The sequence below is a fragment of the Grampus griseus genome (assembly GCF_964374135.1).
Source record: "Grampus griseus genome assembly, chromosome: 1".
In the NCBI taxonomy this organism is placed as follows: Eukaryota; Metazoa; Chordata; class Mammalia; order Artiodactyla; family Delphinidae; genus Grampus; species Grampus griseus.
In genome coordinates, this window is record NC_139017.1 from 48,342,772 (window position 1) to 48,368,809 (window position 26,038).

Genomic DNA, 26,038 nt, shown 5'->3' on the forward strand with positions numbered 1-26,038 from the left:
CTTCCCTATTCCCCCACCAGAAGGAAAGATCACAGATGTTAAGTAGCTGAGTAAGTTAAGGCCAAGTCGGGATCCAGGTCTGACTGCATCAGTAAGAAGATGTGTTTTCCAGATACATCGCCGGTACCTACCTCTCAGCACACAGGGTGGCTCCCTCCTCTGGAGGGCTCGAGGGCCTGCAGCCTCTCCGTCCCAGGAGGCCGGGGAGGCCAAAGGCCGAGTGAGTGTTTCTCTAGGCATCTGAATTCCCCGGGACCATTCGCCCCGAGGCTGCCGCAGTGCACCTACCTTCATTCGGGGGTGCTGGTGACTCCTCTGTGACTGCTTCCCCAGAGCCCACCTGCGTCCTGGCACTGAGGGAAAAGCGGTAGCGCGACACGGGGTCTGCTCTTTGCATCGTGAACTTGGTCTGATTGGGAGAGAAGTTTTCCACTATCTGCTTTCCTACTTTGGTTCCATTAACTGGGGAGAGACAGGTAAGTGGAATTGAACTTTAGCAACATTGACCATGATGGGTTATATGATCTGCAGCTGGAAGGACGAAGCCTTCCCGACTCTGCTGGGAAGGGAACCCGTGGAACCTGCCCGTGATCTTAAGGACTCAGGGGAGGGAGGTGATTCAAAGGCCGAGGGCTGTGCAAGAACTCCTTTCTGGCTCTTTGATGACGCACCAGGGTAACACTTTTCCACTGATCTCATTATCGCCAGCTCAGTGCAAAGTTATGCGGCTGATTCGGAAAGATTCAATTTTTAATCCTCGAGCCTTTTCAACAAGAACAGAACTTGAAGTTCCTTTTTTCCTTTCAAACAGAACTAGGGCAAAACCACTAGAGCTCTTCATTGTTAATGCCTCCTTTGTAAAAGGCCTCCTTTGTCAAATACCTCAAAGGGGGAAGGTCAGGTCCAGAGATGGATTCAGGACCACGCACACAGCTGGCTATTAACATCCTCAACGGCACAGTACCTGTCCTTTGAGCTTCACATTGAGGCACACCGTCACCCACTTTGGGAGACTTAAAGTTTTTCAAACGCATGACACTCCTGTCCCTGCCTGGGGATGCTGAACGCTTTAGGTGAGGTCGTCCAGACCCAGGCTCCTGACTGAGCCACTCCCAATTCCATGGCAGCTCTACATACAGCTGCCTTACCATAAATGGCACCTTATGAAGGTGTCCCCTGGATTCCTATGCACGTACTATCCGCCCATCGGATGGAAGGTCCATCAGGTAAGGAAACTTCTCTCCTAGACTTGTAGGTGTTAGAGACTCTAAGATTCCTGAGGGCAGGGGTTGAATCCCTCATCAAACCGGAAGTCCCCTTTGTCTCACTGGGCCGACTGGAAGCTCCCTGCGGGAGGAGGTGTGTCAGAAGAGCAGGGACTGGGTCTCACTTGCCTCCCCTAACCCTACAGGAAACTTTTTCCCTGGCCCCTCTATCCCTCCACAACGACCTCTGTACCCACAGGCTTTCTACCTTGATTCCTTAGGGAAAGTGTTGAGAATGGGGTTTCTGAGGGCAGAACGTACAGGCCACGTATTTGAGAGTGTATCCAGTCAGGATCCCATTGGGGTGTTCTGGATGATCCCATTCCAGGTTGATTGTCTCCAGGTTGGGCTGCCGGACTCGGAAACGCCTGGGGGCACTGGGTACTTGGGGAAGGAGGAGAGAGTGGGGGAGATGGGGGAGAGAAGAGGGGTGGGCAAGATGAAGAAAACACAAAAAACAAAGCACAAGTATGAAGGCATTGACCTCTGGGCAACCCCCGTGCTGGATCGCTGTTAAGCCAGAACCCAGAGAACTACGAGGTGGCCAGCGCCCATCGCCCCATCCAGGATGGCGTTTCCCCAGATCTAGGACAAGCACGGCTCGGACTCGGTTTACATGGGGAAGAAGTCAGTCAAGTTCTCCTTTAGCAACTATCCTGGATTCAACACATGTTAGGCTCTGATCCTGCAAAGAAACCTCCAAGGTGGGCAGGCATTCCCAGGCAGGGAACCAGTTTTAGCCGTTTGGTAATAGAGCCTGCAGTTCCCAATCCTCAGACAAGGATTCTCACCGCTGGGTCCAAGCGTCAGGCCCTGGCCTCTGGGCTGAGAACGCCGGGTTCGGGGATGAAGAGAGAGAAACCCACGATGGAACATGTGGATGGTGCCAAGAGCACGAGCAATGGGGAGAGGCTGGTGATGAGAACCAGACGAGGAGGGGAGACAGGAGTAAAGAAACAAGAGGGGAGAACAGAGGAGAGGACAAAGGAGGAAGAGAAGAATGGGGAAAATAATAGTTAAGAAGGGAGAAAGGAGAAACAGGAGAGGGCAAAGCCACTGCCCAGCTGGTTCAAGAGGGCTGGCAGGAACAGGAGATGCGCCGGGACCTCAGCAGGTGTCTGCCTCCCAGGACCGGGCCACCCACTGCGGGGCAGTCTCTTGACTACAGTGGTGTAACAAGAGTGAAGGTCCTCGGGTACGGCAAACCAACCAGGTGCCTCTTGGGGTCAAGGTGCCTGAGCTCCCTCAGGAGGTGGTGGGCAGGCAGCCCCAGCTCCCGCAGTGCCCTTGGGAGTCCGTGTGCACATCCCGTCTGGAATCATGTCAGCAGCCAGCACAGTCTCGTCTTGATGTACAATCTCCCGTCAGGGCAGCCGCCTTGGTGACGGTGCTCCATGAGCACGGCCGGAGCTGCTCAGCTCGCTGGTCATCCCTCCTTGAGGTCAGGCAGAGGTCAATTTGTGTGGTCCAGGCCGAGCCACGCTGGAGCCGCTCAGGGCCACCTGGCCGTGCCACCCTCGTCCTGCCCTACCCAGGGAGCTGCGGCCGGACCTACCTCCTTCCGGGGTGGTGAACTCCTTGGTCTCACTGCGAGGCCCATCGCCTCGCCCATTGACCACAGCCATCTCCAGCTTGTAGTTACTGTAGGGGAAGAGGCGGGACACCACGCCACGGAGGCGGTCGCCGGGGAAGCCGGCTTGCTGCCTCTTCTGAGACACCCACAGGTTCTTCAACAAGCTGCTCTCCCTCCAGTAGTAGGCCTTCAGGACAGAGGCAGGCCGGTAAGGGTTCGGCCAGGCAGGGCCAGGTTAGTTGTTAGTGGTGGTGCTCGTGGTGACCGGTGTTCCCTTTGCTGGCCACAGGCTCCAAACCCCCGACGACCTCGTCCGGCCCACAGAGGGCTGGGGGTGTCCTGACAGTCCCCATACATTAGCCACTAGTGAGTGGGGACTGATGTCAAACAAAATGAGAGTTTTTGGTTTCAATCATTTTCTGAGCCATGTCACCTCTCTGGGGAACAGGCAAGTCAGCCCAACTTACAGCTGAGCGGCTCCGTCTTGAGACTTCTTTCCAAGCTGGGAATAGGTTGCTCAGGGAGTCCGTGCCAGAACCACAAATTTGAGCCAAGGGTCCAGGCACGGAAAGCTCTTTTCCGTGCTCAAAGACCGCATCACCTTGAGTTAGATTTAGTATGGTTTAGATTGGCAGCGGGCAGGAGTTGAAAAGCAGCAGGTTACCCCCGGAAGTCTGAATATAAGAAAGGGTTGATTTAATCCATTGAAGTCAAATGGTTCCTTTTAATACTGTTTAAAGACCTTTAGGATAGTGACACGTCCAAGCCAATGGGAGACCGGGCTGTGGGGTGGCAAGAGCTCGGATGGGATGGGACGGCCTGTGCAAGGCGGTAGTGTCACAGGTACAGTCGAGAGAGTCTGAGACACGGGGTCTGATGAGCAGTGGAGGAGAAGCCCCAGGTCAGCTGTCACACGAGCATCACCCGGGGCCCCCAAGGGCAAGGTAAGGAGGAAGTCCAGACTTAAGAGGGGGACCCAAAGGGAGCTTTAGCCAAAAAAATCTCTAGGCAAGTAGGTTAAGGGTGCAAGTTGGGGAAGAGCTCATTTAAGCATATATATCACCTCGCCTTCCTTCCCCTACCTACCAAATCCATTTCCCGAGAAGAGACTGACTCCCTCTGTGTGCCCCCAACTGTCCATCAGCCAACTCTCGATGACCCCTAAGCCTGTGTTACCCCGGGGCTACAGCCTCCCCAGGAAGTTTTAAAAAGAGCTACTCATCAGGGAGAGCCTTGCATACCCTGGGTTTTCTCTCCCTTCCCTTTCAAAGAGAGAGACGTCAGGGATGGAAGAGGTGGCCAGGGGAAGCCAAGGGCCTCGATAATCGGAGTTGGCTGTGACAACAGGGAAGGGTTTGTACCCTTCTAGTGGCTCTTCCGGTTAGTTGGGGCTTCATGAAATCAGACCGGGTGAGGCAAGCAGCCCAGCGGGGGCCGTTAGGAGAGGGGAGGGGTGTAGCTCAGCGGTGCCCCAACACTGCTTCTGAAGATACATGTGTGTCCACACACATGTATTACAAGCATAATGTGCTATGTACGGGCAACCCAAACCCAACACCCTTCACATGATTTTCTGCTGAGCAGAATCTCTCAGCATACCCGGTGCAGGATACATCTGGGTGTATATATATTTTTTTCTGGGTGTATTTTTGAACAGCTAACCCTAGACATCGTCTTCTTGAACCAACTCTGGCTCCAACAGCTATCCCAAGGGACCCCTTCCACATATCTTATGGCCCGCATCTGCTACCCCCTTGCCCTGGTTAGCGAGCCGGGTGGTTAGACAGGGCTTGGGGCTGGCTTCCTCACTCGGTACTCTCTGAGCTGGCCCTGGACCGTGTCGGAGTAGACGCGGTTCCACTGAAGGCTGATGGCTGTGCTGTTCAGGACTCGGATTTTAACATCAGTGGGTGCAGCTCTGGGATCTGCAATGTGTTGGGACAGAGAGCTGGTTATGCAGGCGGGGCTGGGCCCCTGACTCCGGAGCCCCCTCCGACTTGTTCTCTGCTGGCCTGCACCTCCAGCCCACTCTGGACACTGGGTACTCCCTGAGGGCAGGGGCCATGCCTCCTCCACCAGCCTGGACTTGAAAGAGTGTGGGGAGGCTCAGGACAAAAGGGCGGCAGCACAGGTGGAGGGCTCTGCCTACGCGTTTAGGGGGCAATTATGTGCAACCGTCACACAGAGTCTCTGTTTGCCCCTCCATCCCATTGGCCACCCTTCCCCACCCTGCTTTGGGTCCCGGGAGGCTTGTCCTCTCTGGACCGTGTCAGCGGGGCTCCCCTGTTCTCAGGCTTCCAGATGGGTCTGCCCAACAGGAGCTCCCAGGGCAGGAGAGGGAAGATGGTATCTACCCCCCTGGCTGCCCGTTTGCGGGGAGGCAGGGTGACAGTAGTGCACTCTTCTACCCAAGGGCAGCCCTCGCTGGCCATGGTGACTCGCCCGCCGCCAGCCCCTCAGGGCCGGAGCGGTATAACAGCCTCCTGCTGTTGCTGGCGCGCCAGCTGGTTTGCTGTACCTTGCTGCTGTCCCTCTTAACCCTGTCCTCACATTAGAAATAGTCCCCTTTGAGTGGCATTTATTTTCTGCCAGGGCCCTGCAGGAAACGTTACCTACAGACTAAAGACACCCCAACCAAGTTCAGGAGAAGATCCTGATCCTGTGACTACTTGCAAAGGGAGGGCCACTCCTCTCTCCCCCATAACTGGTTCTCACCCCGTTTTCTCTACTCTGCTGCAAAAGCAGGTGTGCCCCATCCTCTCTAAAGCATCTGCCGCAGGGGTACACGGATGCGATGGAAGCCGTGAGGTGGTCCGTGAAGTCCATGGCTAGATGCTGCCTTTTCCATACTTACCCTCCAGTAGTCCCTACTGTCTTCTGTCCGGAAGTGTCTGCCACCGTGCAGATGAGGCGTGGGACAGACGGAGGGCCTGCTGATCCCGTCTACTTATCTCCCAAGTGGGTCCAATGCATAATCACTTCCAGGGAAGCGCCCAACCCTCACTTACTCCCATCTCACCGTTATGAACCCCACTGGCCCTACTCCTGACCCCAGCATTGGCCCTTGTGACTCTGCTCCTCCCCAAGACTCTCTCCTCCCTTCCCTCTGGTCACCTCATCCACCTACATGATTTCTTCTTGGATCAGACCCAAACACACCAGGACATGGATTGCCCTGACCAGGAGGGGCGTCACCGACGCTGTTGCTTTGCTCAAAAGCCTACAGGATTGATGTGCTGGGGGCAGAGAGGCTACCACCATCTGGAAAGCCAGGCACATACTTCTACATATATGCCCAGAATTGTGTTGATTTACTCAGTGACAGCCTCCAAAGAACTTCTCTTTTTATGTTCAGTTCCAAGGGCTCAGAGCGACACTGGGAATGTCGCAGTGCCTGGTCTGGAGGGTTCCAGTCTGGGGCTCTGTGGACCTTGCTTCCTCAAGGATTCCCCTGGGGAGCCCAGGGAGGAGTCTGGCCTGTGGCCCTGCTTCCAGTGGAGGTGCCTAATTATGGCCCGTTGGGACGGATGGTCCGTGGTGCTAGCAAGCCCTGGCAGTAAGGTAGATCAGAAGGCCTGGGTTCTATTTTCAAGCCTGGCATTTGCTATTGTGCAATATTGGCAGGGGTTTCCCTTGCAGGGCCTCAGTTTTCATGTCGATAAAGTGAGAGTATGGGACTAGGATACTAACTAGTGTTTGGATGATACCATCTCTGCTCCCGGCATTACCTGGGGCCTGTCTGCTCTAGGTCACTGCAGGGGATTTCTCTTCCCTGGGAACTGGCTGTCCTCCCAGGATGCTCTCGGAAGACCCCCGACCCACCCTGAGGTTCCTGGTCTGTGAGGGTGGCCTGTGCAGCCCAGCCATCAGGGTCCTGGGTGGGGACAGGGGAGGGTACTCACAATCTTCTCCAGAGTAACCGATGACAGTGTCTGGTTCAGGGCCCTTCCCAAAGTCATTTTCTGCCTGGACTCGGATCTCATAGGGCACGTAGACAGGGGTCTGCCCCACCACATAGCGGGAGCCCCACACAGTGACATTGTTCCAGGTCTCTCGGGTCTCTCTCCGCCGCCACTTGACGATGTAGCGCAGGTTGGGGCCAAAGGCGGAGGTGGCGTTCATCGGCTGAGCAGGGAGAGAGACGGCAGGAGTGGAGAGGGTGCAGGCGAGGAGCCCAGGCCACGCACGGCTCGCACTCTTTCTGTGCTAGGCACCCTGCCCCAAAGTGCCCCAAAGCGGCCAGCCCCCTGGCAGAGCTGGGGAGACCGTGGCCCCCACTCTGAGTCCCCCCAGAGCCTGGAGTCCTGTGAAGCCAGCAGCGCGCAGATTCTCCACCCAAGCCCTAGTCCCTCTGATTCCACAGCCAGCCCGCCTGGCAGGTGCACAGGGAGCGAAAGCTTTATTGTCGACAGGACTCTTTCCTGTGACGGAGCAACCAGAAAACAAAATGTGGACAGTGACATAATGTCTCCAAAGTCAGAAAGGGGCGAATTTGGTTCAGCCACAGCATGCGTGCTGCCAATGAACGCAAAATTCCAGATTTCAGTCCTACTTAATCCTTGCATGTCTGCCCTGTCCTTCCCAAAAGGCTGGAGCTGGGAGTGAGCATAACTCTTGTTTTTGTTCCCTAAGGGCCTGGTCCAGGAAGCAGTCCCCTGGGAGCCTGGAATACAGAGCCGTAGACCAAGAACCGACCCTTGCAAGGTCCTGCAAGACGAGTCCCGGTGTCTTAAGTCTGGGCTCTGCCCAGTTGCCAAGGCTGCTGTGATACCAGGCTCTCCGAAGACGGGGATGGTCGTGATTCCAAACTCTGTTATCTCCCTGTTTCCACTACTCACGTCAACAGCACAAAAATGTTAATATTTCAGTGGCTGAATTTGCATCTCTTAGACTTGGAAGGGGTTTGGAAAAAAGTCATTTTGAGGCCACATATCCCAGTTTTGGTTTGGAAAATGTGGGTCAGTGAGCCGAGATGAAGATGAGCTTTTTCAATCCTGGCCCGGAGGACATCTTTTAAGTCACCTTGTCCATCCTGGACTTACAGATGGCTGGCACTGGAGGACCACTCAGAGGCTGGTCTCTCCCCACTCCCAGCAATCTCCAGTGATGGGCCCCCAGAACACACCAAAGCGAGGTACTGGTGTTTGGGCTAAATCTTTCCTACAGACTAATCTAAATTTCTCCCTCTTCTGAAGAAGCCCATTGATCCTGCAGGACTCTGTGTGATTTTGCCAGACTGACAGTCTCTGTTCCTTGGTCATCTCTGCTCCTGTCTCCCGTCTTCAATGTTGCTCTTAGACGTTCTCCTGTTTGGTTTCTGGATGCTCAATGCAGAGACGAGTACCCCCCGCACCAGCCAGGTAGTCTGAGCCACCCTGCGGCCTTGGAGTCACAGGGGTGTGAAGGGCGAGGGCTCCCAGGCTGCGAGGCAAGCAAGCCCATCGTGGATGGGCTGCGAGGGGCTCTTACCGTCCACGTGATCTCCATGTTGTTCTTTCTGGTCCCCTCTCCCTTCACATCAGAGGGGTTGGACTCAGGGGCTGGAATCCAAATGGATGCAAAGTTCAACCCCAGTCTGTGCATTACCAGGGCACAGTAAGCAGCCTCTCTCCCGCAGCCTGACTGCTCCCTTCTACGCTCTGTCTTTTCTCAGCGTCTCTCAACACACTCTGTCCCATAAGCAGCTGAACTCGCTCTGCCACTTTCTCATAAGGCTGATGTGCCTTCCTAGCTAATATTTAAACCCCCCAAAGCAGGGATAATTTCTTTTGAATTTTAATCCCTTACAAGACAGCATTTATCATGAGGCTTTCCACACTTTAGATGCTCAGTACAGCCAACTCAATGTGGCTTATCCCCTGTGTGGATTACCCACTAAGCATGTTTAATGCCAGACTGGTTTACCCTGGCATTCAACATTTTTGGGGAGCGTCTCCACCCTCAATGAACCAGCATGATTTTAGAAATCTAAACATTTCATTACCCAAGTGTGTTAAGAAACCTGGTGCAACCCCAGATTATATATTTCTACTGCAAATCTTTGCCATAGCTCTTCCCTTTGAAGCAGAGCATCAAGAATTATTCATAATATTAGTAATAATAAAAATGACAGTTAACTTTTATTGTGTGCTTGCTATATGCACATCACGGTAAGTACCCGAATCCCATTTTCGAACGTAATCCTCACAACAGCCCCATGATGGAGATGGTGTTATTATTCTCTGTTTCACAGATGAGGAAGCTGAGCCTTGGAGAGGTTAAGTAACTTGCCCAGATTCATGTGGCTGGGGACCGGGGGAACTCAGTCTGAACTTGGGGAACCTGGCTTCAGTACCTCCCGTTAGCCCTCAAGCACTCACGTGCTCCACTGGTTCGGTAGCGCTCGGACGGGAGGCTGGGATGGCTGCTGCCCACCTCATTGATGGCAATGACCCGGAACTGGTAGTTGACATAGGGGGACAGCTGGAGGATGGCTGAGTTGACACTTCCTGGGAACTTGGAATGGTCATGCCAGACCCCTGGCTGGAACTGGTCCTCTTCAAACTGGACAACGTAGTCTGAGGGGGCAAAGGAAGACAGAGCTGTTTGGGGAGCTGAGTTAGTGAGTTTTTTCTCAAGAGCACTCCTTCATGGTTTCCATTAGTCTTTATAATCTCCCTTGGGTAGACAAAGGCACTGGTATTCTTCCCAAAACCCAGAAAGGGAAACCAAGGCCTCCACGCGTTCTGTCAACAGGCCAGGACACACGTCGAGTGAGGCCGAAGTGGGACCAGAAACCAGGGCCAGGTCTCCGGCTTCCGGGCTGCCGTCCCCCCTTTCTGGACAGTAGTGCAGGGCCTCGGCTGACCTGTGATGGGGCTGTTGTTATCGTCCCCCGGAATCCAGGTCAGTCTCACGCTCCTCTCGGCCAGGTCGGTGAGCTCCAGGTCCCGGGGTCGGTCTGGCCGTCCTGACAGCAGAGGGAGAAGACACCACGCAGGCCTCCCGAGTTAGAGCCGGCCCGTCCCTGTGCTGGCCTCAGCCCTGAACACTGTCCCACGGACAGGACTCTGGCGGGCTGAGGTCACCACTGCAGGAACCAACCCCAGCCTGTGCCGGAGGGTCAGCACAGGGACTCCCCCCTTCCCTCAGGGTTCAAGGAAGAACAAAGAGAGAACCCTGAATTCCACCACCACCCCCAAAATATCAAGGAATGCAGGGCACAGGGAGAGCTGGGGCCAACCCACCCCATTGCTGTGGATGTTCTCGGAGTGCAAGCATTTGGGAAATGCTGCCGTTTGCATTAGACCCATGTTCACAACCTTTAGGAAAACTGGTGAAGAAGTCTGGGATTTTGTCTCATTTTCTCATAATTAACTTCTACTCAGTGTGCCGAGGCTCTGAGGGGGCAGGAGCCCGGGGGGTGTTTGGAGAGCTGAGCAGGGCAGACCAGTTAAGGGAATAGAGGGGACAAAGACGGAGGACCAGGCCAGGGAGGAGACAGGGACTCAGTCTAGAAGTTTCAGTGATGGACAGCAGGACAGAGGCCCTAACAAGGGTGGGGGCAGCACCTCTTTGGGGCTCCAGTCTCACTGGATTTCCTAAGTGTGTGTGCGTGCCCTCCCGGCCTGGGGATAAAGGCATCTGGCCACTGACTGCTGAGGGTGGGCGTGATTTTTTTTCTCCTATCCTGGCTCCTTGAGCCAGCTATTTCCACCTTTTGGCTGGTTACTGGAAGGATCTGGAAGGTGAGTCACTGGAGCCCACATTCATGTGTGTTGCACACGAACGTGTGCGGATTGGAAATGGGTGTATAGTAGATGTGAAAGGCTGCAAAACAGATGGGCCTACAGATAACTCAAAGCAAGTGGGTTTCCTGACTGAATACACTTCAGAGGCTAAGCTGGGGGAGGAGAACAGGCCACCCCCAGGGAGTGGTGGGCGTGGCCAGAGTAACGGACTGGGGACGCGGGAGCGACAGCCGGACTTTGGAGCTCAGTCTGTGAAAGGAGCAGGAAGCCGGGAGTCGGGCTGTGATGGGCTAGGGTAGGTGACGTGGGCCTCTTCAGAGGAGTCAGATTTGGCAGGGAGCGGGGCAGGCCGCCCCTTGCCTGTACACAGCACTCCTGTCCGGCAGTGCTTTCCTCCTCCTGGACTCCTCCCTCCCAGACACCTCGAGTGCTTGGCAACGGTCCCCGGGATTAGTATGAATTACCTTTGGGCAGGGCAGCCAAACGGTTAGTTGGAGTGGCCTGATCAGCTGCAAAGGTAAGATGGGTTATCCAGGTTAGCAGGTTATGTGGGGATAAAGGTGTTCTCGAAGGGTGGGAATAGGTAGCCAAGGCCTGAACAGCTGCCCCTGCGCAACTTCACCCCTCCCCCACTTCCACGGAGAGGGCCCCACCCTCACAAAGGCCTGCCTGTGCTCCCTCCACAGCCAGGGGCAGACACCCTGGGTCCCTCCTGTCCCAATGCTACGACTGTGCCTGGGCCCACTGTTCCCTGCGACCATGCAGCGACACTGCTGAGGGACAGGAGTGCACTGAGAGTTATGGCAATAGGGGGCCCAGAGACAGCAGAGATGAGGAGGTGATTTGCTTCCCCGGACGGGAGAGGCTACGTCCCCAGGTCTGGGATGGCTTAGTATTTACAGTCTGGCCTGGACACGAGGGCAGGCCAAGACAGGATCGCCCAAAATGCACAGCACCTGTGAAGTCCCATCAGGAAAGGGGTGCAGAGAGGAAGGCTAGCAGAGGGTGTTGGAAGGACAAGCACAAAGTTCAGGGATCCTGAACTTGCTTCAAGGATGGATTGTTTTAATTGACTTAGTGGTTTAGAGTTAGCTGTAAAGTTGGTAAAAATGATCCCAATGAGAACCCCTGTCCATTTCCCTCTCTCCTTCAGGCACCCTTCAGGTGAGGATTTGGGCAAGTTAATGGTTCCATTCAGGAGGTAAGGCGTCCAGCACAGCTTGTTCAGAAAGGAGCAGCTTCCTAACCCTTAAACCAGAAGGCAGGAGGATCACCAGGCCTGGCGGGAGGATCACCAGGCCTGGCTGGCTCGCTGACCACGGGCTCTGCCCTTGGAACCATCCTCCGCTTCTCTGGCCTCGGGAAATAGGGGGTGGGGATCAGCGCCAGTGTGGGCAGCGGCAGTTACCTAGCACGGTCAGGTAGGCCTTGGCCAGGTCTTGGTCCAGCTCGGTGCTGGCAACGCATGTGTAGCTACCCTGGTCCCGCTCGGCCACACCAAAGATGGTCAGGGAGTCCTCTTCCTTCTTCATCCTGCAAAGGTATCGGGGAGGGGTTGGGAGGAAGGTGAGGAGTGTGACAGTGAAGGGGGCAGGCAGCAGGAATGCTGGGCACTGCCCGGCTGCTTTCTCCCTGAAGTGGGCACGGTGGGTCAGAAGGGAGGAGGCGGTGCTGTAGTCTGGGCTGGGCCGCCACAGCCCCTCCTAGGGGACGTGAGGCTCCACCTCAGTGCTTCGAGAGAGGCAGGGTCTTCATGTCACCTTGAGCACTTATGGTGCTTGCGGGAGGGGACGGGAAAGTGGGTGGAGCCAAAGCAGCCCTGGCCCATATTCACTGTCCTCAGTTCCCACACTGGGTCTGCTCTCTGTGCCTTTCCTGTGCTGTGCTCCCCTCCCGAATTAGGGCACAGTTAGGCCCACGTCCAAAAGGCAGGTCTTCTCGTACTTCCAGCTCTGTCTTCAGCCCAGATTGACGCCCAGGCTCAGCCCAGGTGCCCCGGGCTCCTCTGTACTGTCTCCCACAGAGGGAGGAGGGCACCAAAGAGCAGGGCTGACTGTGAGCATGGCTGAGGGCCAGAACGCCTGCACCCCCCCACAGGCTACGCCCCTGCAGAAAACCAGATCATCGCTGGAAACAGCTGGTACCGATGCTCAACCTGCCCCGAGACGGACAGAGTCCTGAGGGGAGGCTCGGATCAGCCGTTCTTAACCCTAGCTGCACATTACAAACACCTTGGTGGGACTTTTAAACACTATCTATGCCTGGGCCCTCCCTCAACTCCAATTAAATCCGAATCTGGGATGATGGATGGGTGGGGCAGGCCTGGGCCTGGTAAGCGGTCCCAGGTGCATTAAGGGCGGAGAGCCCCATTAACCACAAGGGTTAGAGTCTGCTTGGCCAACCGTGCCCTCTGCTGGAGAACAGGAGCGCTGCAGGCAGGGCTGAGAGGATGGGGAGGGCGTCCTGGCTGTGAAAAGGAGGAAGGGAAAGGATCAAAATAAAGGGAGGAGGACAAGAGAAGAAGTGAGGGAGGGAGGAGGAGGAGAGAGAAGCAGAGCCCTGACGGGGGAGGGGGGGAAGCTGCAGTGGGAGGGGGGTCTCGCCTGATGTGGAGGGAGTCGCTGAGGCTGTCACGCCCTCCTCAGCAGTTCCCCAGTGACACACATGACACAGGTTCCCTGCATTCTTCAATGCATCCCCAAGAGCAAAGGAAAACAAAACGCCCCAGAGGAGCAGCAGGAAGGAAGGAGGGGGGAGCAGAAACCTGTTCCCGACGTAGAGGGGCTCGTCGTCCTTCAGCCAGTACACCGTGAGCTTCAGGGAGGGGTCGTGCTTCACGCGACACTCCAGCTGCACCGTGGTGCCCCTTTTGGCGACCTGGTCCTCAGGCATGCGGTAGATCCTGGTGGGGTCTGTGGGGAAGCCCCCGGAGCTCGTCTCTGCCACCCCACGCCCGTGTGGCCACACAGTGTGACATGCATGACCTCCAGGTTAGATGGACCACGGAAGTGGCAGAAATAGGATTCGGTTACATGAATGGTAGGGGACGCCTGGTATGGGGGGATCCCAAACAGTAGCCAATCCCCAAATCCTTTCTCTCCAGTCCAGGAACATAGGACGTCTTTTCTGGGGTGGTAGTGGGGAGCTGATGTGGGTAACAGGCGTCCCTGCCTACGTCTGTTTGGACCAGGCTGGTAATGACTCAGTGCTCACAACACCAGGCCAGCCAGAGGCCCTGGCCACGAAACTTCCACGGAGAGGACACACAGACCTGGAGGGAGGTCCCACTAGGTATTAAGCATTAGGTGTGGCACATTTTCAAAGTGAGTGACACACATGGATAACCTTGAGGAGATGGCTTCCTTGCCCTCCCCACCCCTCCCTCTAGCTAGCAACTCTCTGCTTTACCTTTGACCTCCAGGCGGACCTGGTTCTCAGCTTTGCCCAGGATGTTGGTGGCAACACAGGTGTAGATGCCTTGGTCCTCTTTGCGGATCATCTTGATTTCCAGACTGCCGTTCTCGTAGACATGGTAGTTGCCACCATCCAGGTTGCTTCCTTGCCCATTCTTAAACCTCACAACAGAGCGGCACGACACACAGCATACTGAGAAAGGACCAGCCCGGGGGGCGGGAGGAGCCCCGAGCCTTGTGGGTCTTGCCTCCGACCACTGGGTGGCCTTGGCAAGTCTCTGGGCCTCGGTTTCTTTCTTTGCACAATAAGAGGGTTGACCCAGCTGATCTGCCAACTCCTCCCAGCTTCAACCCTTTAAGGCTCCCAGGACTTGCTGAATACCTCTCATGGGCCAGATGGAATGAGAAAGGCGAGACAGAGGACCCCGTGGGGGAGGCCTGGTCTCCTGGAACTTACCATCGGAGTGTGGGGATGGGAGACCCAAAGAACGGGCAGTCCAGCCGCGTGCGGTTGTACAGGATCACCCTGATGAGCTGGTTCCGGGGTGACAGCATCCGAGGCGGCACGTCTGCAATTCCCAGAGAACTGACCTTGGGTGGGGAGTCTTCCTCTTCCTCTTTGTGGACCAGTCTTATCTCTCTGTTCCTTCTCCTCACAGCAGCTTTCTCAGCACCAGCGTACCTTCCCCCATCAACCTCCCACCTTTAAGAAGCCTCTGAGGATTAGGTGAGGAAGGAGGAAGCTTATCCATTTGTCCTTCACCTACCCTACATCTAGTCCAGCTTTTGCAAAGGGTTCCCCCCAATTTTCCAGCAGCTTCTATACCTGCCCCTCCACAGCCCCAAGGCTTCTCCTCGCTGCACCTGCCCACTGCCCTCTCCCTGCTCTGGGAATGCCACAAACATATTCAGGACTATTTCCCACCGAGACCATGGAGAACCCAGGGAGAGTCAACATGGACACACCAAGGAGACGAGACGGTCCCTCCTCTCATCAGGGGAGGAAGGGGACTGAGACTGACTTTTGGCATGGAATGAACTCTGTCTGCACACCCAGCTCTATGGATTTTAAGTCCTCCACCCTCCCCGCAAATGTCATTCTGGGTCTCCGTGCTTCCCCCATCCTGCCGCCCTCATACCCCACCAGCCTGGTCAATCACTGGAGAAGAAAGTGTGCCCATGAGGGGAGCAAGGTCCAGGCAGGCGAGCGGAGGGAGGGGTGCACTCACCCAGCACGCTGACGAAGGCGTTGGCCAGCAGGTAGCCGTGCTCGTTGGAGGTGTTGCACTGGTACACGGCCCTGCTGCTGATCTGGGTGTCCCGGAAGATGATGGTGTCCCCGGCCACTTCACGGTTTGGGTTGGGTGGTGCCGCTACAGTCAGAAAAGACACTCCTTGTGAGAAAGGGGGAGGGCAGGGCGAAGGGCACTTGGGACTCTGGCCAGGACTCCCTGGTAGGACTGGGGTGCTGCGGAGGCAGTAGCACTGGGCCAGCTCAGACCCAGCTTCCGGCCCACCACTGCCTAGCTGTGTGGCCTGGGTCCATCACTGAGCCCACTAGAGTTTATTTCTCAATCCATCCAATGGGAATAGGAATCCCGGTCAAACCTACACAGCAGCTGGGCAGCTGTGGTTGACAGCGTAAGCTTTGGAAACAGGAGGGGTGTGAATTCTAACCACACTACCTGCCGGCACTCTTCAATGGCTCTGCACTTCAGTCTCCTTGTCAACTGAATGGGGATAACATACCACCTTGTGGGGCTCTTGTGAGGATGACCGGAGATTCTCTGCATGCCATTAGCAGAGGGCTCAGCGTACACTGATTATTATCGTTGTTGTTATTTTAATTCAATGTGCATATACTCAAATGTATTTTGAAAAGGATAAAGCAATGTCCAACTAGACGGGACCTACCACCTTCCCATCCTCTGAGCAGAGCACTCTGCAGACATTCACAAAGTTAAATCCGGAAGTCGATGTCTGCTGAAAGCTGAATGAGTCCCTGCGTTTGCCAAAGCTACCTGATCTTCCCAAGACGAGTGCACACTGAGAAGACAATCCCTGCTGCAGTTCTGCTGGTACCACTGGCTGGGGATGCAGAGAGCAGAGGCTGGGGAGTGACCATGGGGTCTCACACCTGTCCCTGTTATCACTCCAAGACCAGGGGCAAATCAATAACGCCTCTGGGCCTCATTTCCTTCACCTGTCAAATGCGGAAGCATTACTCCCATCTTTCCCCTACTCTGAGGAAGGTTAAGATAAGAGAATGATAATGAGATAATGAGCTGTACAAATAAAAGTTTTTTAGAAGTGTAAAGAATCCCTACTTTTCTCATCTTTCACCACCAGAAGGTGCCTTTCCTCTGTAAGATTTCGGGACTGAGTCAGATGACTTGGTTTGCGTGATCTAGGAACTCATCCAGGATCACTCAGACCTACCACAGAAGTCGGCAGAGAGGAACCCAGGGTCTGGCCCCGTGGGCTCCACCCCACAGATAGCAAGTCTGAGGCCGGAACTAGGGAATCAGCAGGTGAACAAAGCCGAGGTCAGCATCCTTATCATCTTTCCAGAGTCTCCACTCAGCAAAAAAGCGCAAAGGAAGCCTATGCCAGCAACTTTAAGTCTCCTTGCCCGGCAATTCCCACAGACCAGCTTTCCTCCCGGTCACTCCCTTGAGTGACGGGGGACCTTTCCCTGGGCCAAGGCTCAGCTGTAAATCCTGAACTTTGCATTTATTTAATGGTGCTGTGAAGTTTAGAGCCTTTGTTTGCTTTGTCCCCACACTGCTACCAGGACAGGGAGAAGGGCAGAGGGCAGGCCGTGTCCGTGTGTCGCTCGTATCCAGAGGCAGGATATTTCCTGGGATAACTAGATGCTCAGTACTAGACAGGGTAGACATATTGCGCTGTCACAGCAGCCCACAGCTTCCCCACTCACCAGCCATGTGACCTCGGGCAATTCCCTGCACCATCAGAGCCTCATTTCCTCATCTTTAATGTTTGAGGTTAAAGAGATAACAGGAAAGCACAGTGCCTGGCACACAATAAATGTCTAGGAAGGTGCGTTCTCCTCTACCTGTCTCCCTGCCTTGCCACCTGTTTCTATCAGCTGTTGCTTGTGAGTTAGGCTCTGAGGTCTTGCCATCTATTTTTTGCCCCATCGGGTTGATAACACTGTTTGCATTTCCTCTGACCCCTTAGAGAAAGTAAGGACAGGACACTTAAAAAGTAAATGCAACTGGAGTGAAAATGATGTGAAAAGTTGACCTCTGGCTGGAGTCACCCACTCCGGTATCTGGGTAGGACTGAATCTTCCTGACGTCTGTGCGCACTCAGTAACTGCACTGTGCACCTCTGCTCTCATAGGGAAGTTTTCCCTCATTTCTGACCGTATCTTTCATGTTGTCGCGTAACCCTGCCTCTTATTTTGCCCTCGGCAGAGAGAGGGACTTGGGTAAACGATGGGAATGAGTTCCCGAGCTCTCGTCTACCTCCTGAGCCCCAGCCATCACTCAGAGCCTATACTCTCAGGAGATAGATACAGGCTGAGGTCTCTAGCCCTTGAACTGGGCTCTGGAGTTGTAAAGGGCAGAAGGCAGAAATTTATGAAAAAACCCCAGGGAGCAGAAATCCCCTAAACATGGGAACATAACCACGGGCCTTCTGTTCTCTCTCACACACAAATGAGGCAGGTTTCCTGCCTCCTGAGATGTCCAAAGAGATGGGCCACTCCCTCACTTCTGCTGCTACTCCCTCACTTCTGCTGCAACAGGGCTGGCCTGCAGGGATGGTGAGCTGCATCCTCTGGCAGGAGACAGAGCAGAGGCAGGAGGGAGAACAGTGCGTTACTCACATTGCAAAGGTTCCCCATTCACCATCCACTGGACGGTGGGCTTGGGGTTCCCGTTGGCTCGACACACCAGTCTCCCGTCCTCGCCAGGAGCCAGGATAAGGTTCTTGGGTTCGTCCAGCCAGTAGGGAGCAGCTGGAAGACAAGGACAGGCATAGGCAGGGGTGTCAGATGACAGGAGCAGCCAGAAGGAACCAGTGGGCCCCCTCTAGGAAGGCAGGAGCCCCCGAGTGCCAGCCCCAGGCCCCCGCCACCTGCCCAGGGCTCATCCCGATAGGGTGACAGTCTAGGCTGCCTTTGGTCAGCTTGGCACTACAGATGCTGACTGATTTATTTCAAGTTCACAGAACAAGAGTTCTAAACTGGGGCTCCCTGAAGAGCTGTTAACAAACATGGGTGCCAGGGCCCATCGTCGACCTACTAATCGGAATCCTCAGGGGACGACCGGGCGGCCAATGCGTTGAGAGCCCCCCAGGCACTCGTGGTGTGCACCCAAGGGCTTGAGCCAGGGAGGGTGGTCAAGTAGCAGGGCTCGGCCCTGTGGATTCCTGCGGTTGTTGCTGCAGGATCAGACCATTTAGGAAAGGCCTGATATTCATTCTTTTAGACACTAAGCTTCGGTTAGAGCAGGCGCTCTTAGCCGGCCACCCCTTCCAATTTTCTGGAAATTTCTGTGAACATGTGGATATGGACTTTTTTGAGAAGAGGGTCCTTTGGATCAGAGTCCCAAAGATCTTGAAACCCCAATAAGGGTTAAGAGCCCCTGGTTCGAGCGTGGTGTTGAAACCAAGGTCACAAGTCAACCTGAGCATGTACTAGAAAGTTCTTGCACTGCGGTTTCAGACCTCATCACCCCAATCCTCATTCAGCCCACCACTCAGACTGAGAAGTGACTAGTGCACCCCCCCCCCACAGCCCGTGGCTGGGACCCCCACAGAGGATGTGCTCTGTTGCCTACAACAGCTCAGGTGGCCCATCTACGCTTTGGGGGGAGGGAAGTGATTTTTTGAAAAATAATTTGGGCCATGATGACACCCCATTTTTAAAAGAGAACCACACACAAGTATACAGACAGCACAGGCCTAAGACAACACGCCGTGAACAGGACTGCGAAACGAAAGACAGAAAGGTTCTGGGTGATCCAGATAGGCCACAGGAGAAAGCGCACCTGCTGAGGGAGCCCCAGGCACAAAGAGGAGTTGGGCAATGGTCAGGGCAGATTCCCTCCCTTAACACCTCCCTCTTTCCCCCGCCCTTTTACACACACACACACACACACACACACACACACACCCCTGGGGGTGACACCATTCCTGCAGGACACTATTGCCACTAATCAGCGTGCTGGACGTTTTCCCCACTCACCCTGCCCCCCAACCACCCTGAGAGGGAAGGGTGGCCACGGAGCGTAGGGCTGGCAAAATCATCGTAATGAGAAATACACACAACGTACCCTTTACTCTCACCGAGATCGTGTGCCGGATGCTGCCCATCTTGTTGGAGGCCAGGCAGAAATACTCCCCGGAGTCTTCCTCGGACACATTGGTGATACGCAGGGCCTTGTTAAAGTTCTCAAACTTGGCTTTGTCAGACGGGAGGTCCCCACCTTTCTTGTACCATGCGATGTCTGGTGTTGGGCTAAGAGGGACCAGGCGAGAAACAGGGACTTATCATGAAGGGACTCATCTGCTATTATTGTATGGAGCCCGGGACACCCAGGTATCCTTCAAGTGTACTCGGGCCCAGGAGGATGCAGGTCCTCTGAGAGCTGATGCCTCCTATGCAGAGGGGATGCTCAGCCGCAGGGCGCCTGAGGGACTTATCTAAGGTCACAAGACGGTCTAACACACATACAGGAAGCCTAGCCACCTCCTTTCCTCATTATCTAAAAAAGAGAGGCGGCCAGTGGGATAGAGATGACTATGATTTGCATCGTCCTCACTAGGAGCTGTTCGCCTCGCTTTTTGCACTGCCACAACGCCCGCCCCCCCCAAAATGTGGCAAGAACAGAGCATGCACAAACCCCCAGCCCAGCCTCCTGGAGGGTGACCAGAAGTCGGGGTGCAAACTGTACGTACACCCCGGAAGCGATGCACTCCAGCAGGAGGTCCATGCCACGCAGCACCATCTGACTGCTTGCAGTGCCCTGGGGATACATGAAGCTGGGTGTTCTTTCTGCAACTCCTCGGGCTGAAACAGGATGGAACAAGCTCTCGTGAGCTTATTGCCCAGAGGGCTGACCCAGCTAGGCCAGAGCTGTCGGGCTAGAGAGAAAGGTTATCATGCCCTCCTGCTTACCCCCTTACCCTCAGAGGCACCAAGCCCCAGACCCTCCCCGCTGAGACCACCCCAAGGGCCGGGGCATCATTAAGAGAGGTGTGTTAGGAAGCGCAGGGCTCCTCGGCCCCACCAGCACATGTGTGTGAGCAGCTCTACGTTCTGACAGGATCTGCCAAGAGGAGCCCAGCTTCCCTCCCAGTTCAGTAAGCCTCTCTGGCCCTGGAACGGGGGAGGAGTTGCCTGAGCAGCGAGTAGTCTACTCCCCGAGCATCTCGTGTTGGGATCCAGAGGCCAGCACGGTGGCCTCCAGGGAGGCCATCTCAGCAGCAGTGGAAGAAAGAGAAGGAACATCTGGGGGCCACAGGATAACCTGCTCTTTGGGACCCTGGAGACAAGGAGCTGGGATGAAGCCACAGAGACTCAGATGAACAGTCAGAGATGCAGGGAGTATTATTAATGGTTTAGCAAAGACATGGAGAGATTTAATGAACAGAGATGACAGGAAATCACTTTGGGGCCAAGACCATTCTGCTTCTTCACTAATGACTCTGGAAGGGGGTTGGGGAGGAGGGTGTTAATTGGATGTGAGAGACTGGGGGAGGGGTGAGAGGCAAGGGGCAGCCAAGATGGAAGAGGCGATCTGCAATTCAACGAGGCTGGAGCAGCCATGGGGTCTGGAATCAATGACATGCACACAGCTTTTGGAAGCCAGATGGCTCACAGAGAGCGACGCTGTCAGGGTGGCTATTTCCCTGTGGAAGGGGTCATGCAAGTCTGGGGTCACCCCAGCGCAGTGGACCCCACCTTACCTCAGCCTCACCTCTCCCTCAGAGCACAGTTCTATGGAAGCGGATAAGATGGGACGGAGAAGAACAAGGATTTTGCAACCAGGAACCACAAAGCAAAGGGAAACTGGAGCAGTCACCCCTGCTCAAAAGGTGTATGACTGCAAACAAGAAGAGTTAAAAATATAAATATAAGCTGGGCCTACCCATGGGTTTCATGGGTCTTCAACTCAGCTGGAGAGGTGAGAGCTGGAGGGGAGGCAGGGCTGCCAGGAGCTGGGAGCCCTCAGACATGCCTGGAGCGAGAGCGAGGCATTCTTCCCGGCAGGAGTCAGGTATTGTTACTGGGTGCCGGCAGAATGAGGACAGAGTGGCAGGGGGATCTCTGTGTCTGTGACGTTGCTGGACTTATTGCGCTAGCTAATGGCTGGCTGGAACAGTGGGGCTCCTGTCCTAGGGGCGCCCAGCTTCTCTCCATCAGCCATCAGGGGAGTGTGTTTCGTAGAGTTGGCACCTCTTTTATCCTTTCGTCAAGGGGAAGAACTGATGAAACGTGGAGGTAGTTAGGCCACTGGCACAGTACGTGGCACATATCGAGTGTTCAGTAAGTGTTTGTGGGATGAATAAATTCAAGAGGAGAAGAGGATAAAAAAGGCAACAATTTACCCCATGTTATCTCTCTCTGTAGATATGCTCATCTGTCCCACCAGCACACACATATACAACAGTGGCCACTGAAGGGGTTAAGCCATTATGTGGTTAATTGGTTACCGTCTATAACTCTTATAGCATCCAGCTCTCAGTACCGAAGAAGCCTGATACCAAAGCAGCAGCTTCCTCCCACCCATCATCCCGGAATCACCCACACGGTCAGACAACACAAGGTCAGGGGCACATGAGGAGAAGATTTGATGGCAGGAGGCTCTGGTGCCGGTTTGGTGAATCTGGGAGAGCTGCGAACCGTGGGGTTACGTGGCAACTCAGTCGGCATACCCCTTCCACATGGGAACAAAACCTGCAGAAACCAATCTGTGACCCTGTGGACATTTAATTCACACCACAGCGTGCAGCCCTGCAAGTACACACGACCAGCAACGCATTAAGTACAGGAAAGGGGGAAATGAACACCGAGGGCTGCTGTGGCTGCCTTGACACACTGCAGCTGTGACTATAAAAAGGTTACAGCAATCCTTCAATTGTAGGATGTGGGCTAGCAGCCACAGAGTTGTTCCAAAGGAGGAGAAGCTACTGGGAAATGAGCCAAAGTTCAAAACTACAGGGAAGAACATCCTAAAGCAGAGGTAATAATCAGGCCGCCACTTGGCCGTTTACTATGGGCCGAGCGCTGGGGCTGGGCTCCATCTCCATCACCATCATCACGTTCGATCCTCTCGGCAAACTTGGGGGGTATTACTCCCATTTTCCACAGAGGAAACTGAGGCTCAGTGGAGTCACCAGACTTGCCGAGGTCACAAGCCAGTTAGATTTTGGACTGTGGACCGTCTGGTGTCAAAGCTTGTGTTCTAGCATCTGTTCTATATCGCCTCTCTCTTTAAAGATGGATACCCTACTTGTTCCTACTTCTGACAGTCAGCTTTGGGAAGAGTTTTTGTACTCAAACCAAAGAATACCAAAATTCAAGGGCCAAAGACGTAAAGGAGAAAGATATTTTTGTCTTAATGAGCTGCTCTGGTGAAACTCTTCCGTGATGCTTTTCTCAAATATTGTTCTTACCATCTCAGCTGAGATTCTATCTCTCCTCAATGGCTATTAAATCAAGTCAGGCCCAAACTGGAAAAACAGAAGCTGGGCTGGACATTAAGAGGCTCCAAAGACATCTCAGCTGGATTGTTAAAGCCACAGAAAGCTTGAAGAGGAGGCAGGGTGACACATGGTATCATTAAGGGATGAGAAAGCTGGACCCAAAGGGGAGATCGTGAAAAAAATGTGGTCTTACATGAAACGGATTTGCAGGAAAATTTACAAAGGATAATCCAGCTGGTGGTTTTGGGAGCCACTGCTCCCAAGGGAGGGTAGCTCATTTCTTTCCCTGGAGACGTAGACCCAGAAGGAGGGTCGGAGACAAAGGCGACTGATTACTCTAGAGACTCTATATGGTGGAAGATGACAGAGTCTTTTAGGGCATCATAGGATCCCGCCACCTTCTCAGAGGTGGGGATCCCAGCCTCTCCAGCTTGATGACGCTTCCCTGACTCTCCCGTATCTTCAGGGCTGGACCTGATATCTGAGCGTCTCAGAACCCAGATGCTAAAGCTCACATCTGTGAGGACTGGGGAAGAGCTTCCCATGCAGGCCCATCTGACCTCTAGGCCAAGGGCAGTCCATCCTCTCCTGCCTCTCACAAGATGTGGTACAAGAGCAGGCTCATCAGTTTCCAGGGAAATCTGGTCAGCAGGGGGACGTCAGCAGACGCCTCTGCCTCAACCACCTTGGCTTTAAAGAGCCCATGAAAAATGCCTCAATCGTGTCCTGCAAAAGTACGGGTCAAAATTGCTGAAAACCCGAGTTGCTCCCCCTCTGTCAAGTACTGTGTGTCAGCAGAAGAGAGTTCAATGAATCAGATGTATCTGAAATCCACAAACAGCTTTTAGGGGCGGCTGGATCCTACCTTTAGCAACTTGTGATTCTCAGAACTGAGAACTCATGGGCCTGGATCCCTGGCATCTCACCACCTCTCTGGCTCTAGAAACGGCTGACAAAACAACCCCAGAAGACAAGAAAAACTCTTTGTCTAGTAAATTTGATACCTTCTACTGCCAAGGAAATCTCTTCCATAAATCTAACCCAAATCCCTCATGCTGTAGTTGGAGGTTTTTCTTATCCAGTTCTCAGCATAGCTGAGAATCTGAAAAGCTTTCTGGAAAGCTAGTCTGCCCTAAAATTTCTCCCTCCGTAGTACTTTCTTCCCATAATTGTGCCTGCCTCTCTCCCCTAAGCTTCTCTTCAAGTTCTCCACGTCCCTCTTAATTTTAGAGGCAAAGAACAACTGTACTTGATATAGTCAACACCAAGCCTTTAACACCGATAATGGTAACATTTATTAATCATTGCTGTGTCTGACACCACACTAGGAACATAAGCACATTATCCTGTTTAAGCTTCACAACAAGCCTTCGGGGCAGGTAATACACCCATTTTGCAGATGAGGAGATTAAAGGTCTGACACACTAAATGACTTGCCCAAGGTCACTCAATGGTATGTCCTGGAGGCTGAGTTTAATTCAAGGCAGTCTGCCTCACAGCACACATCCTTATCTCCCTTTCTCCTTTCCTGGATGAATCCTAAGTGGCAAGTTACAATTTTCAGACCAGCTTCCCCCTGCTACTTAGCAGGTCAGGGGGCATCTGGCATATGTTCAGAGGATACCAAACCACTATAGAGATCACTAGGACAAAGTATAGCCATGGGCTGGCCCTACTGTTACAAAAGAGGCATACTTCAAAGCCAAGTTCAGAGGTGTACTGGGTACTGTTCATCATACTGTGTCTCTCTGTCCAGCTCCCCGAACTCAGGAAGGACCTTATCTTCTTTCCTTTCTTTTCACTTTCTGTTTCTTTCTAGAAGCATTCAAGTTAGCTGTCCTTTGTTCAACATGTACCTCACTTTGACTTTATACCCTTTCCAGCTGGGGTCATACTTGGTCAGCCCCACTCTGCCTTGGATTGAGGAGATGAGGTCCATCTTCTTCTGAGCTCTTATGAGTTTTGCTTGGTTTCATAGCCCTGGATGGTTCTTATAACTCCTACTTATTCACTTACAATAATATCTACCACTGGTCACAAACTGGTTTAAATGGCTGGAATCGCTTAAACTTATATAACTGATAAAACAACTCTATATGCATGTCCCCCTCAGTGGCTTGTCTTATATAAAGCAAGGAGCTTGGACCAGATAGCCTCTAAGAGACCTTCTGGCTTTGATAGACTCCAGCTTTAAGAATACTTCCATAACAGATTACCCGGAGTCCAACTGAGAAAAAGGCACATTCCACACCAATGCTCTGGGGCTCTTGACACAATGGTGTTGGCCCCATTATTTTGAAAACAAACAATGCCCCGAATCCAACAAAGGTCCCCTGCTTCCTCGGGCAGTAAATCTCTTTGGCAGGATCTCAATGTGGCTCTGGTTGCCCGGTGCCAAGTTAAAGCCTTTGCCACTCTCGCTGGCTCTCACTCCCTCTTCCCACCCCCGAGTCCAGACACCGATCATTGTTTATATTAGCACATCACAATACAGACACTTCCTATCTATTTGAGCCCACAATGACCCCCCTGGGGACCTGCAGCCTCAGCTTCCGAGGCATAACTGATGATGGGAGCCAGCTGCCTCTCCAGAGCCAGCAAATGAGGATTCCTCTGGCTGCTCAAGGAAAACAAGACATTCTTGAGCCATGGCTGGGGGTAGCTCAGGTGTGGAAACAGCCAATTACTCTACTAATCAGCTTGAGCAACCAGTTGTGTGACGAGTTAGAAATAGGCCTCATGGAAATTATTCCATGACTTGCAAATGTGTGGGTGGATGGGCACTGGATTTGCATGCACTCCCACAGCAGGGAAGAGACCCAGGTGATAGATTGCAGTGGATGGTCCAACTTCTTTTATACTTACCTTGAAAGAGAACTCAGAGCTAGACTCTTCCTCCTATTTCCCAGATGGATTTTAAAGGGATATGGGACCTGTGAAAGGGTACCCCAGTAACTAAGGCTAGAGGCCAGTGCAGGCAATTCACATCCAGACACTTAAGAGCTAGCTAAGCACACACTACAAAGCTTTCTGTGTTCTTTAAACCACCGATAGAGACGAGACCTCCCCTTTCCTCCTGCCTGTGGGAACTCCCTATCCTCAGGTATTCTCCATCCATCCACCACTGATTCCTAAGTTTCTACTGAACCCTCCAAGAAGCTCTTTTGAAGTCCTACCCTGGCTTGACCAACTTGTCCAGAACTCAGACTGGAGGCTGGCACATTCGAAGGGTTCGCACCTCCCCTCCCACGCTGGCCACCTTCCTCCCCGTGAGCAGCGCTCTAGAGGTGGCGCCTTGGTATCTTGACCTGGCCAACTGTCAGACTCGGTACCCAGTGTGAGTTAATGGCATGGTATCAGTCAAGTTAGGCAAACTGG

General features: G+C 53.8%; 1 protein-coding gene across 6 annotated transcripts in view; it reads right to left on the reverse strand.

Annotated features, from left to right (window-relative positions):
- The window catches only part of NFASC (neurofascin), a gene marked incomplete at both ends in the record, with an annotated part of 69,803 nt that overhangs the window by 26,370 nt on the left and 17,395 nt on the right, over window positions 1–26,038 (reverse strand). For 2 of the 6 annotated variants that reach the window (XM_082658413.1, XM_082658411.1), the window contains 17 exons: window positions 289–462; window positions 1,527–1,649; window positions 2,821–3,025; window positions 4,648–4,763; window positions 6,741–6,963; window positions 8,308–8,378; window positions 9,198–9,395; window positions 9,686–9,787; window positions 11,033–11,077; window positions 11,977–12,101; window positions 13,333–13,480; window positions 13,977–14,143; window positions 14,439–14,550; window positions 15,211–15,354; window positions 17,835–17,966; window positions 19,285–19,469; window positions 19,910–20,021. In XM_082658413.1, the coding sequence (XP_082514539.1) occupies window positions 289–462; window positions 1,527–1,649; window positions 2,821–3,025; window positions 4,648–4,763; window positions 6,741–6,963; window positions 8,308–8,378; window positions 9,198–9,395; window positions 9,686–9,787; window positions 11,033–11,077; window positions 11,977–12,101; window positions 13,333–13,480; window positions 13,977–14,143; window positions 14,439–14,550; window positions 15,211–15,354; window positions 17,835–17,966; window positions 19,285–19,469; window positions 19,910–20,021 (2,382 nt within the window). The remainder of the gene's footprint in view (window positions 1–288; window positions 463–1,526; window positions 1,650–2,820; window positions 3,026–4,647; window positions 4,764–6,740; window positions 6,964–8,307; window positions 8,379–9,197; window positions 9,396–9,685; window positions 9,788–11,032; window positions 11,078–11,976; window positions 12,102–13,332; window positions 13,481–13,976; window positions 14,144–14,438; window positions 14,551–15,210; window positions 15,355–17,834; window positions 17,967–19,284; window positions 19,470–19,909; window positions 20,022–26,038) is intronic. The other 4 variants (XM_082658415.1, XM_082658414.1, XM_082658412.1 and 1 more) reach the window with 3 other exon arrangements.